Source organism: Panthera pardus, unplaced genomic scaffold, assembly GCF_024362965.1.
Source record: "Panthera pardus isolate Hobbes unplaced genomic scaffold, ASM2436296v1 HiC_scaffold_27, whole genome shotgun sequence".
NCBI lineage: Eukaryota > Metazoa > Chordata > Mammalia > Carnivora > Felidae > Panthera > Panthera pardus.
In genome coordinates, this window is record NW_026526843.1 from 45,696,321 (window position 1) to 45,710,740 (window position 14,420).

General features: G+C 42.6%; 2 protein-coding genes and 1 pseudogene across 3 annotated transcripts in view; 1 reads left to right on the plus strand and 2 right to left on the minus strand.

Moving 5' to 3' along the window:
- Positions 1-812: 812 nt before the first annotated feature.
- LOC109261740 (potassium voltage-gated channel subfamily S member 3-like) lies at positions 813-3,123 on the plus strand (annotated as a pseudogene).
- Positions 3,124-7,228: 4,105 nt separating this feature from the next.
- On the minus strand, positions 7,229-8,397 carry LOC128773776 (protein ARMCX6-like; the record flags this gene model as incomplete). Its single annotated transcript, XM_053891348.1, has 1 exon — positions 7,229-8,397. A coding segment is annotated over one exon (558 nt), but the record flags the coding sequence as incomplete, so codon positions are not given.
- Positions 8,398-8,776: 379 nt separating this feature from the next.
- The window catches only part of ARMCX4 (armadillo repeat containing X-linked 4), a 66,647-nt gene continuing 61,003 nt past the window's right edge, over positions 8,777-14,420 (minus strand). The window contains exons 7-8 of one of the 2 annotated variants that reach the window (XR_008418191.1): positions 10,663-10,713; positions 8,777-9,557 (exon numbers count right to left, since the gene is read on the minus strand). The gene's annotated coding sequence lies outside the window, so the exon portion shown is untranslated. Of the gene's footprint in view, positions 9,558-10,219; positions 10,714-14,420 lie in introns of those variants that run through there. The other variant, XR_008418190.1, reaches the window with a different exon arrangement.

Consider the following 14,420-nt stretch of genomic DNA (forward strand, 5'->3'; position numbering starts at 1 on the left):
TTTCCTTCCTTCAAAATCATCCCATATCCATACATCCAAGAACAAAGAACAATAGAACATGGTTAAACGTAATGGAAACCTTGCCAGGATTGAAAAAAAAAAAAAATGATTGAATAAGCCAGAATAACCAGTTTGAACTACTGCACTCCAGGGAAGAGGGAGCAAGAGAATATAAAAGTAACAAAAAAAAAAAAAAAACAAAAAAAAAAAGAGAAAAGAAAAGAAAGGGTCTATAGGGAGAGTTCCTGGAAAAGAACATTTGTGGAACAATAGGACTTAATTCTTGTCCTTTTCCTTTTCCTTCCTCTTTAGGAGTAACTATGGTGAAGCACTTGATCATTCTCCTTTTTTATTGCTGTTCCAAAAGCAGCAGACCCCACACATATATCTAGTGTGTTGGCACATGGAATAAGAACAGTGGAGTTGAAGGAAATAGCATTGTAGGAGAAGGTAAATGCCTATTCACCATGCCTATTCACAAGCAAACAAAAACAGACAAATACACAGGAATAAAACCCAAAAAGAAATGGGAAAGATGATTATAAAGAAAACTTCACTAAAGAAAATGAGGATTTAAATAAATGTGCCTAGATGGGAAAATTATAAAGATGCCAACTCTTGCCAATGATTAACCCATAAACTTAGTGCAATTTCACTTAAAACGTTAAAAATTGGATTCTGCATGGACAGACAGACAGATCTAGGCAGGCCACCCTGCTTTCCTCGCTGCACCATGAAGCCTGATCCCCACAGCCGTGGGCAGGCAGCATCACAGAGCTGAGTGATCCTGAGTTGTCTGGACTCCCGCAGTTCCCAGGACAGTGTGTGCCACAAAGCAGACACGGGAAACAGAAGAAGCTTATGATCCTACAGATGACAAAGAAGCCCATTGGTGGAGGATCTTATCCCACTCAAATCTGTAAGATTGATTTCGTAGCAATTGCTTCAGCTGGTATAACCGGAGAACATGATTATTTTCTTCCTTTTGGCCACTAAATGCCTGTGTGCACCACACATTCTGTGAGGGAAGAAGGGCAGAGCTTCTTAGATGATGATGGACATTCCACTGGATGGGACGAGGGCAGAGAGTGTGACATCTAACACAAGGGTGCAGTGTGAACTTCCTCATCTCCCTTCACATCCAGCTCCCTGCCTCCTCTATCCACCATGGTATTTGATTAGTTTTTGCATCATCCTGGACAAGAGGAGGGACTTGTCAACTTGAACGAGGGAGGCTCTAAGAAGTGCATCAACCAAAGGCACCCTCCCGTGGTTTCCTCACACCAGACTCAGAAAGCTGCTCACCTGGAAGAGGCCATTCTGGAGCTGTGAGACTACAGTGAGTGATGCCGATAAGGAGTACTATTTTGAACTGAACCCCTCCTTGTTCAGATATGTTTTGAATTTTTATTGCACAGGTAAGCTACATGTCATGGAGGAGCTGTGTGGGGTTTTTTTCTGTTGCAGTAAGGGCTACTAGGAAGGCAAGGAAGAAAACTATGAGAAAGATTGGGACATGAAAAGCAATGATGTGAGTACAGGCTCTTCTGAAGACTGTTCTCTGAGAAGGAGCTGGATAAGTTTGATAAGCTGCAATTTGGTCAACTACAGAAGAAGATGTGGATTTGAATGGAAAATCCAGCCTACTGCCTGTCTGCCAAGCTCATTGATTGCCATCACCTCCTTGAGTGTGGTGCTGGCCTCCGTTGTGGCCATGTGTGTCCACAGTATATCAGAGTTCCAGAATGAGGATGGAGAGGTAGATGACCCCGTGCTGGAAGGCTTGGAGATTGCATGCATCGCTTGGTTCACCTGCAAGCTTGCCATCTGGCTGCTTGTTTCTCCCTTTCAAAAGAAATTCTGGAAAAACCCTCTGAATATAAGTGACTTCATCTTCATTATTCCCTTCTATGCCACCTTGACTGTAGACACCAAGGAGGAAGAGAGCGAGGACATTGAGAACATGGGCATGGTGGTCCAGATCTTCAGGCTTATAAGGATTTTCCAAATTCTCAAGCTTGCCCAGCGCTCAGTAGGACTTTGTTCTCTAGATATCACATAGAGACACAGCTACCATGAAGTTAGGCTGTTGCTTCTCTCTCTGTGGGCATTTCCGTTTTTTCTGTGCTTATCTACTCTGTGGAGAAAGATGACCACATCTCCAACCTCACCAGCATCCCTATATGTTGATGGTGGGCCACCATCAGCATGACTACTAGGGGCTATGGAGACAAGCACCGAGTCACCTTGGCCAGGAAGCTTATCGCCAGCACATGCATCATCTGTGCTATCACTATCAATGGCCTATCACCATTATCTTCAACAAGTTTTCCAGAAGCAGAAGGACATTGATGTGAACCAGTGCAGTGAGGACCCACCAGAGACATGTCACAAGCTACCTTACTTTAACAGTAGAGATATTTATGCACAACAGATGCACTCCTTCATCACCAGTCTATCTTCTATGGGAATTGTGGTGAGCAATCCCAAGTCTACATATGCTTCAAGCACTGAAGACAATGAGGATGTTTATAACATGGCATCCTTGGGGAATTACACTGCAACATGAGCAGGGACATTTGTGCCTTTATCTTGCATTCTTTCCTGATGTTAGGTTAACACAGCTTTGTAAACTTCAATGGGTTCGTTAAAATCATTAAATTCTCAGTGTGTACCTTACAGCCATACTTGGACATTCATTGCTCCAAGATGGTAGAATGTTCTTTATTTTTCCACAGTACAGTGAACTAAGTGCCTTGTTCTAAAATTTATGTTTTACAAGAAAGAGTTGTGATATGATTTTGGGAAAAAAGGTGAATGGTGTTGGGTGGAACTTATTGCTATGCCTTACATATCATTCTGTGTTTGTCATTTACTCAATTGAGCTAAGTGTGAATTACTGATAAGAAGAACCAAAGGTCCAGTGACTGAAGACTACATGCTTGTTAAGATCCACAAAAGGAGACAATGCATGTAAATCCATGTTCATATTCTAAACATGGGAATTTGGAGCACACTTGCCTAATTCTGTATGGGAAAAAATTGGATTCTGCAATGAATGACATTAGTGTAACTCATTATACATTTAGAGAAAATTAAGACACAAAGTCTACCTCAAACCACATGTACAAAAACACACACACATTACAAATATACGCTACTAGTAGGTTAAAAAAAGAACCTAACTCTAAAGAAATTCTTTCTTTAACTCTAAAAAGAAAAACTGTACTTATATTAAAAGGAAATATAGGCAGGGTGCCTGGGGGGGTTCAGTCAGTTCAGCATCTGACTCTTGATTTCAGCTCAGGTCACAATCACCGGGTCGTGTGATCAAGCCCTGTGTCAGGTTACACACTGGGCATGGAAGCCTACTTCACATTCTCTCTCTCTCTCTCTCTCTCTCTCTCTCTCTCTCTCTCTCTCTCCTCTCTCTCTCTGCCACTCCACCCCACTTGTTCTCTCTCTCTCTCTAAAAAAAAATATTAAAGAAAAGAAGGAAATATAGGCAAATGTTTTCTAGTAAATATGGGATGTGAAGACTCCTAAAAAAATATCACAGTTCAATACAAACATTGACAGGAACAGACTAGTTAAAATTCCAGATTGATGAAACATACCACAATAAAAATAAAAAATCAAGGGCAGTGTTGAGAGAAACTATTGAGCCATGAATGCAACATGTGACAATAGGCATACTTCAACAGTGGCAAAAGACTACCATGTGCAAAGTGCAGCAAATCTAAACATAGAAAATGAACTTGCTTTTCTCTCACACAAATACAGTAATTTTGGTGAGGGAAGAAACCAGTCCCCACTTTCCCGTGTTGTTAAAGTAGGCTGGGGTACGGGGTTCGTATGTTTCCTGTGAGCCAGGATATGTCCTGAGAAGGAACCTGGGACAGAGGCCTGCTCACAAGCACCAATACATACCTCCCTGCTAACACACACACCACCTGCCATAGGGCCCCCCCAGTGAGCTGAGGGTCCCCGAGTCAGTTAGGAGTTCCTGGGAGAAAGGTGTGCCTCAGGACACAATTCCCACCGGGAAGCCACAGAGGGGATGCTCAGCTGGGTGCATGAAGATCCCATATGTGCCACACTGCAGCGTGAGAATGGAGTGCTAAATGGTGCTGGGTTAATTTGCTACCCCTTTGGGGAAAGAAGTCAAGTTGGATCACACCCCCTACCTTTCACAAAGGTAACTTCCAAGTAGATCTGTGAGACCCTTTAAGTGTAAAAGTATGAAGGAATTAGGAGACCCTACAGGAGACTCTTTGTAATTGGGGCATGAGGGAGGACATCCTAAGCCACACACAAAAACAAGAGGCAATGAGGGAAAAGAAGCCTGCCTTCCGGGTAACAGGAGGCCAAGAGCAAGAGAGGAGGGAAGTGACAGGGTGTGAGGTGATGCATGCAGCATGTGTAGCAGACAAGGGACTGGCCGATCCTCTGCAGGACTGTCCTGGACTGTGGTGTAGCACCCATCTGCATCTTAGACCAACGGGTGGCCCGCCCCTGGAAAGGAGCCTGGAGCCAGCACTGGCCACAGTTGTCAAACTCTAAGCTGAATGGTGCTGTGGCGGCTTAGAGATTGACTTGGTGAGGGCTGTGCCTATCTGTGGGTGGCATATCAAGGTGAGGGGATTATGGTTGAAACTGTTTTGAGAGTGGCACATAGGGCCCCGGGGAAGGATGCAGACTTTGAGACTGGAGGCATCCGCTGGGAAGCTGGATGTCTGCAACCTCAGGAGCCACTTAATGGGGGCGGGGGGAGGTCAAATCACAAATTTCCCAGGAGAGGCAGCAAGCTGGGGAGGGCACTGGGAGCTAGTGTGCAAGCCGGTACCCACAGGCACCAAATGTAGACGTAATCATGAGATGAATAAGAAGCAGAACCAGGGCTTTTTGGGAGCTGGAAGGCAGTCTGTGGGGGCAGTTCCAGATTTAGCCAAGAGGCAGGCAAGGCTGGGGTGGGCCCCATCAAGGCAGGGCCCTTCCCCACAGAGTGTGACAATCTCAAGCATCGATGACCTTGTCAAATATTTCCCATGGGGAAGCCCAGAAAGAATCTGTTAGTTGCAGCAGGCAGGTAGGCAAGTTTGGTGCCCGGTGGTCCCATGCTGTTTCATTCTGAATTAGGTATGAGAGGGGGCACCATGGTCTTTCTGGTGCTGAAAGCCTCTGTGTGTCTTAATCAGGCCCTGAGTGGCAGGCATGCTCCTGAGTCCCCTCCACTGCCTCTAGGGCTCCTGCTCTGGCACAGCAACCAACCAAGGGATGAAGGGCAGACCAGAGGCCTGAGCTTCCAGACACAAGGAGTGTTTTCTGGAGGGCAGTGCCAGCAGACGCAGAGGAGGCTCTTGAGTTGGGCCAAAACCACACCATGAAGACCCTTCGATGCCAACAGGCTTCCCAGGGACAGAAAGTTGCTCAGGAGATAGGCAGAAAGCCTCCAAGGCCCTCCCTGAGTTAGAAGTCAGCCGTGGCCTAAAAACGCCAAGTGCCTGCCTTGGAGATGGAGGACAAGTGCCTGTGGCAGCACTCGACTGTTGATTTGGCAGAGCAAAGAGGAGAAGGGAGGCATGTGTTAACTTGGGGCCCCAAGCCAGGAGGAAGGAGAAAATCTTTTCTGCCTTTGTGCTGAGATTAAAGAGAATGAGCATGAGGGTGTCACTGAAGACAGCATTGGCCAAGCAGGCTCCACTGGGACAAGTGGGTGTGGGAGCTGTCTGCACGGCCATTCTACTTGGGAAATAGATTGCCCAGTCCACCTGAGGCTGGCTTGGGAGAAAGGGGTGGTCGCATTAGCAACTCTTAAGCAACATGGCAGGGCCCAGCAGCCAGCAGAGGAATAGAGTTCCCGGGGGGTGGGGGGGTGAGCCCTACTGGGGCGTGGTGTCACAGCAACCACAAGTCACATGCTGGCCATCCAAGGTGCCAGTGCCTGGGAAGAAGCAGTGTCTCCATTGCATGTTGGAAGATTCTGGGGCACCTGGCAGGTGCCCGTGCCTGCTAGTCAGCCCGAAGCACAGGGCGGATGGAAAAAAGTCTTAGAGTTGTAATCTACCTGCAACCCAAACTCTGGGAGAAGGGAGAAAAAGTAAAACTGTGCTCTGTGCAGAGGAGAGCAGTCCGAAAGCAGAGCACACACAGAGTGCTGATGTGCAGGGCACAGTGGCCCAGAGCAGCATCCCATGGAGACCAGGAGAGGGCACCAGGCACAGAAGCAGCTCTGCCCAAGGGAAGCTTCTTGTTGAGCCTGTTGGCCAGGGCTCTGAGGAAGAGGACCATTGCTTGACACATCAATAGCCGTCAGGGAACCTGGCTTTGGTGATGCAAGGGCCAAGGTGCTGCTGGGAGGGGTCTGGCAGTATTGAGAGGGGTGGCAGCGTGACTTGCCCAGATCCACGGAGTGGTTCAATGCACAGGGCTGGGTTCCTCCTTTCCTCCTAGGGATGCCAGGAGCTTGGATGGAGGCGACAGAGATGTCTCCCCATGGACCTGTCATACCCTGCTACCACCCTCAACATCTGCCCTACCACCCCAATGGGGAGTTCATGGAAGGCTCTGCTGGCCCCTTCTTGGGTTTCACCGAAGGTACCAGGGAAAGGGCAGAAAGGAGGTTCCCCCAGAGGAAGCAGAGGCCAACACTTCTCGCTCTGCCAGGAATCTGGGCTTGGGGTCCCAAGGGAGGGAGGGGGCCTGGAGGTAGGTTTAACAGCCGCTTTGCAGGAGAGACAGAACTACACAAAGTGGGCACTCGGAGAGCGGCAACCATCACTGCTATACTAGTGCGTGACATGCGCAGGGATGGGTTGTCCAGTGGTCCCCAAGGACGTGTACACACACCCCAAGGATACTGACCTTCCTATTTAGGCTGGCAGTCAAGGAAAGACACTTTCGTTGAGGGATTTCTCTGCTCCAGGTGCCAGGCACTGTGCCGCCTGCTTCAAAAGTGTTGTCTCTTTCAGTCCTCCCAACACTCCATCCTGATTCCACTAACCCCACCTCCACTCCCCTGCTCCCACCCCCAGCCCTCCAGCCCCTTCTTGAGGCTTATCCTGAGCACTGCAGCCCACCTCTACCCCGCCTCCTGTGAGCACTGATAAGCATGCATTTGTCAGGGAGCAAAGGCCCCCAGTTAGTTAGCGTGGGTTGGTGTCGGTTGGTCGCGTATTTTTGTCTTCCTCTTCATGTAGACTGTAAACTCAAGGGCAAGTTCCATGTCTCACTTTTGCCAATCAAAGCACACACCTTTATTGATGATACATACAAATGGTAGGTTTGGGTGGATAAGGTTAAGTCAGTACAGCACACAAAAGGGGGGTGTAGGTTTTTGATGAATAGGTTCACCATCCATCAGCTCGCAAAGAAGAAGCAGTAAATGAGAAAGAATTCAACCTAAGCGGCAACAAAAGCATTTTCAGCACAAGCTCCGATATGTGTCTGGTCTCCACAAAATGGTCCCGCTTAGACAGGGAGACCACCACGGGCAGGGCATCCCTCATGATGCTATAATAGGATGTTCTGTACCCACATCTGGCAGCTGGAATGATCCCTTTACCACAGGAAGAAGGCCACAAGGGAGTGACTGACAATGCACATTGCCTGCAGACTGCAAAACCAAGAAGTTACTCCAAGCCCTGTGGGAACCCCTGCCTGGCCAATAGGAGTGTGGTCCTCGATTTAGCGAGTGTAACTTTCACTCCGTGATGTGGTGATGGGCTAAGACTGGATCTTCAACAGCACCCACTGCAGATTCTTTGAGTGAGAACACATGTGTGTGTTCACCAGAAGGGTTTTGGGCAGATTCAGTTCCATTCTGTTCGAGATGGCCATTTAAGAGGCCAGGGTGTCCAGGAGAACCTGTCTGTTTCCGTTCCTCATAAAGAGGGACATGAATGAGAGCAGCATTTGGGCACCCAGCAATTCCCCTGCCAAGACTGGCTTTTCGGACAAACCCATCAACAGTTTCAAAACCTGAAGCTCAGCACATCCACTTCCCTCTGCTATCAAAGGAAACTTCAAGTCTGAAACGGACTTGGCAAGCATGTTATTAATAACTGTCATGCTTATTAACAAATTTAATCCGGCCTGCTGCAGAAACGAGTTGCAGCAATGTGACACAGTCTCCCGACACACTTCATTGATGTACATCTTAATCTGCCCCTGATTTTCAATACGTGCATTCAAGTTATCCGGAGCACATAAAGCTTTCTTCTTAATAGCGGGGTCAGGAGTGGGAATCGCGTTTCCAACAATGGAGAGGCTGGCCAAATGACTATTGATATTGTGGATAAATGAAAAACCAGCATCCTTGGGCTGAGCAAACCACATTTTGCCCTGAATGAAAGGACGCTTGGAGAGGTCAAGAACACAACTGAAATTTGTAATATCTTAAGCACCGCACAAAAAAATGTGATCATTTTAATTGGGGAAAGAGTGATTCTTCTCTATTGGGACATTGTCCTCTTTGGAAAGCCCTGTTTTTTGTTTTGTTTTGTTTTGTTTTGTTTTGTTTTGTTTTGAAATAAAGACATTCTCAGACAAAAAAATATATACCAGTAGCAAATTCAAGTATGACTGGCTGGCTCTGTCAGTGGAGCATGCAACTCATATATATATAAATATATAGATAGATAGATAGATAGTGATAGAGGTATATAAATAGATATATAGATAGATATAGATATAGATATAGATATAGATATAGATATAGATATAGATATAGATAGATATAGATATGAGCAAATTCATACTAGAAGAAATACTAAATGTTGTTCTTCAAGCATAATGAAAATTTATCTTTTTACAAAGCAGGAAGAAAAGAACTACAAAGGAAAATGTAAATATGTGAGTCTTGACCATATGAAATAATTTTAAGAATTCTTAAAATATTGAAATATAAAGAGAAATAGGTTGGAAGCATATAGAAAGTTTGAATGCATGACAACAATACCATATACATTGAGATGAGGGTAAGTGGAGTTGGCATGTGAAGTCCTGTGAGCTGTCTGAGAAAAGGGGGAAAAGGATTGATTCATAGAAAACTTTGAAAAATCAAGAATGCATGTTGTAATGTATAGGGTAATCACTAAACAATAGTGAATTAGTACAACTATCAAGCTAGTAAAGAGGAATAATAAAAAAGTGAATAAATCCTAAAGAAGATAAGAAAAAAATTGGGACATAGAGTAGGCTGGTCAAATAGAAATCACTGAATAAGATAAGAGATTATACTCTAAATGTATCAGAAATTACATTAAGTTAAAACATAATAAATGCTTCAGTTCAAACATAAATATTGAAATATTGGATACAAATAACAAAACACAACTATATGCTGTTCAGAAAGGATACATCTAAAACTCAAACATACAGAAAGTTTGAAAGTGTAAAAATGTAAAATATATACCATGAAAGCATTAACTAAACAAAAATTGATAAAGATATACTAGCATCAGGGGCACCTGGGTGGATCAGTCAGTTAAACATCCAACTCTTGATTTTGGCTCAGGTCATCTTATCGTTGGTGGGATCAAGCCCCACATCAGGCTCTGTACTGACAGCATGAAACCTGCTTAGAATTCTCTCTACCCCTCTCTCTCTCTCTTTGCCCCTCCCCCCACTCGTGCTCACTCACTCTCTCTGTCTCAAAATAAATAAATAAACTTAAAAAATACTAATATCAAATAAAATGGGTACTATGTCAAAAAGCATTACTAGAGATAAAGAGGGATAATACATGAGGGAAAATGTAGAATTCACCAGAAAGATGTAACAATTCTAAATTTGTATGCATCTAATAACATAGTTTCAAAATATATAAAACAGAAATGGACAGAACTACAAGAAATAATAGAGATCCCCAATCACAGTGGGAGATTTTAACATATCTCTTTTTATAGCTGACAGAATGAGCAAATAAAAATGGCAGACACATAAAAAATTTGAACATGACTGGCAAAATTGACCCAATTAATTCAAACCTTGGTTGGTATAAAGCTATACTCAACAATTACAACATATATGTTTATATATTATTTTTAAAAACATACAGAATATGTACCTGGGAGTACCTGGGTGTCTCAGTTGGTTAAGCGTCCAACTTCGACTCAGGTCATGATATCATGGCTCATTGGTTTGAGCCCCATATAGAACTCTGTGCTGACTGCTCAGAGCCTGGATGCTTCAGATTCTATGTCTCCTGTCTCTCTGTACTTTCCCCGTTCTCTCTCTCTCTCTCTCTCCCTCTCATAAATAAACTAAAAATCATACAGAACGTGTATAAAAATTGATCATATCCTGAGCTATACATCAAGTTCTAACATTGCAAAAAGATTAAAGTCATACAGAGTATGTTTTCTCACCATGGTGCAATTAACTAAAAATCAGTAATAACAATGTAATAACTAAAATCCACGTATTTTTTGGAATTAGGAAATACACTTCTAATAACATATGGGTCAAAGAAGAAATTACATTTAAAATTAGAAAGCATTTTTCATGGGATGGTAATGAAAATATTATGTTCAAAGTTTTGAAAGATGCTCTGCTTCTAGCTATAATGGCCTACTAATAGAAGACTAATCCCCCCCCCATTTAGAAGGACAAGAAAACCTGAAAAATTCATTGTTATTATATTTAAATAGATTAAATTACTTAAAGAAATCAGAAAACTTCCAAAGCAGCCAGGATTGAGGTACCAAAATCCTGGAAAGAAGGGAAATTTAATGAGGTGAACTGACATTTGGCACCAATTTTCCCCTTGAGTCCATTATCAGCATTGGTGAAGAGGCTGAAAAAGAAGCTGGGAAGATACAGAAACCTGAATAGAGCTTTTAGTAATTATGCAGAGTTAAGGAGTCAAAATCCAGAGCACAAAGCCAACTAGACAGCCAGGGTTTGATGGGCTAATATCCTGGAGAAAAAGAAACTACAAAGAAATGAAATGGGTAGTCTGAGTTAATTTTCTCCTTGATGCATTCACCAATTCTTAATAGGTGTAGAACTAGAAGCGAAGAAGCCAAGTAGAAATAGGTAATTAAGAGTCTGGGAAGATAAACAGAGCTATTGGCAATTTCAAAGTGCAGGAAAGATGAAAAATTGGAATTTGGGGACTTCCAAGATTGGGGGAACTGATAAATTCCCCAGGCTGTCAGTTAGAAGCCCTGAAGAATTACACACTGGAAGTAAGGGTGACCTAGAAATAGAATAGGTCTGAAAAGATTGAAATCCAACCTCAAAATAGTTTAATTCTTGATTTACTTAAGCTAAATTACTCCTTTGTATACTGCTTTCCCAAAGCAAAAGAAAATCCTCTACAAATTAAGAAAATTTCATCTAAATTTGCTAGAATTTTTCATTCATAATGTTTAACATTCAAACAAAAGCACATGAGAGACATGACAAACAGAAATTATTTTTAAAAGGAGAAGCCAAAAGAAGAAGAAATAGAAATAGAAAAAATAGAAAAAGAAAAGAATAGAAATAGAAAATAAATAGAAATAGAAAAAAGAAATAAATCTATAAGAGATTAAGCTATTGGATGCATTAGGCATAGACTTTAAACTAATTATAATTTATACATTCAAGAAAACAAATGACAAGTCATCTAAAAACAGAAATGAGGAGGGGGGAATCAAATGGAAATTCTTTTTTTAAGTTTACTTATTTATTTTTTGACAGAGAAAGAGAGCAGGGGAGGGGCAAAGAGAGAAAGAGAGAGATAATCTCAAGCAGGCTGCACTGACACCAACATGGAGCTCAAATTCACAAACCATGAGATCATAACCTGAGCTAAAGTCAAGAGTCAGATGCTTAACTGAGTGAGCCACCCTGGTGCCACCAAATGGAAATTCTAAAACTAAAAAACATAATAGTCATTTTTTTTCAATATATGAAGTTTATTGTCAAATTGGTTTCCATACAACACCCAGTGCTCATTCCAAAAGGTGCCCTCCTCAATACCCATCATCCACCCTCCCCTCCCTCCCACCCCCCATCAACCCTCAGTTTGTTCTCAGTTTTTAAGAGTCTCATGCTTTGTCTCTCTTCCACTCTAACCTCTTTTTTTTTTCCTTCACCTCCCCCATGGGTTACTGTTAAGATTCTCAAGATCCACATAAGAGTTAAACCATATGGTGTCTGTCTTTCTCTGTATGGCTTATTTCACTTAGCATAACACTCTCCAGTTTCATCCATGTTGCTACAAAGGGCCATATTTCATTCTTTCTCATTGCCACGTAGTACTCCATTGTGTATGTAAACCACAATTTCTTTATCCATTCACCAGTTGATGGACATATAGGTTCTTTCCATAATTTGGCTATTGTTGAAAGTGCTGCTATAAACATTGGGGAACAAGTGCCCCTATGCATCAGTACTCCTGCATCCCTTGGGTAAATTCCTAGCAGTGCTATTGCTGGGTCATAGGGTAGGTCTATTGTTAATTTTTTGAGGAACCCCCACACTGTTTTCCAGAGAGGCTGCACCAATTTGCATTCCCACCAACAGTGCAAGAGGCTTCCCGTTTCTCCACATCCTCTCCAGCATCTATAGTCTCCTGATTTGTTCATTTTGGCCACTCTGACTGGCGTGAGGTGATATCTCAGTGTGCTTTTCATTTGTATTTCCCTGATGAGGAGCGACATTGAGCATCTTTTCATGTGCCTGTTGGCCATCTGAATGTCTTCCTTAGAGAAGTGTCTATTCATATTTTCTGCCCATTTCTTTACTGGGTTATTTGTTTTTCAGGTGTGGAGTTTGGTGAGCTCTTTATAGATTTTGGATACTAGCCCTTTGTCCGATATGTCATTTGCAAATATCTTTTCCCATTCCGTTGGTTGCCTTTTAGTTTTGTTGTTTTTTCCTTTGCTGTGCAGAAGATATTATCTTCATAAGGTCCCAGTAATTCATTTTTCCTTTTAATTCCCTTGCCTTTGGGGATGTGTCAAGTAAGAAATTGCTATGACTGAGGTCAGAGAGGTCTTTTCCTGCTTTCTCCTCTAGGGTTTGGATGGTTTCCTGTCTCACATTCAGGTCCTTTATCCATTATGAGTTTATTTTTGTGAATGGTGTGGGAAAGTGGTCTAGTTTCATCCTTCTGCATGTTGCTGTCCAGTTCTCCCAGCACCATTTGTTAAAGAGACTTTTTTCCATTGGATGTTCTTGCCTGCTTTGTCAAAGATGAGTTGGCCATACATTTGTGGGTCTAGTTCTGGGGTTTCTATTCTATTCCATTGGTCTATGTGTCTGTTTTTGTGCCAATACCATGCTGTCTTGATGATGACAGCTTTGTAGTAGAGGCTAAAATCTGGGATTGTGATGCCTCCTGCTTTGGTCTTCTTCTTCAAAATTACATTGGCTATTCGGGGCCTTTTGTGGTTCCATATGAATTTTAGGATTGCTTGTTCTAGTTTCGAGAAGAGTGCTGGTGCAATTTTGATTGGAATTGCATTGAATGTGTGGATAGCTTCGGGTAGTATTGACATTTTGACAATATTTATTCTTCCAATCCATGAGCAGGGAATGTTTATCCATTTCTTTATATCTTCTTCAATTACCTTCATAAGCTTTCTATAGTTTTCAGCATACAGATCTTTTACATCTTTGGTTAGATTTATTCCTAGGTATTTTATGCTTCTTGGTGCAATTGTGAATGGGATCAGTTTCTTCATTTGTCTTTCTGTTGCTTCATTATTACTGTATAAGAATACAACTGAGTTTTGTACATTGATTTTGTATCCTGCAACTTTGCTAAATTCATGTATCAGTTCTAGGAGACTTTTGGTGGAGTCTATCGGATTTTCCATGTATAATATCATGTCATCTGCAAAAAGTGAAAGCTTGACTTCATCTTTGCCAATTTTGATGCCTTTGATTTCCTTTTGTTGTCTGATTGCTGATGCTAGCACTTCCAACACTATGTGAAACAACAGCGGTGAGAGTGGGCATCCCTGTCGTGTTCCTGATCTCAGGGAAAAAGCTCTCAGTTTTTCCCCATTGACGATGATGTTAGCTGTGGGCTTTTCATAAATGGCTTTGATGATGTTTAAGTATGTCCCTTCTATCCCGACTTTCTCAAGGGTTTTTATTAAGGAAGTTGCTGAATTTTGTCAAAGGCCTTTTCTGCATCAATTGACAGAATCATATGGTTATTATCTTTACTTTAATTAATATGATGTATCACATTGATTGATTTGCGAGTGTTGAACCAGCCCTGCATCCCAGGAATGAATCCCACTTGATCATGGTGAATAATTCTTTTTATATGCTGTTGAATTCGATTTGCTAGTATCTTATTGAGAATTTTTGCCTCCGTATTCATCAGGGATATTGGCCTGTAGTTCTCATTTTTAACTGGGTCTCTGTCTGGTTTTGGAATCAAAGTAATACTGGCTTCCTAGAATGAATCGGGA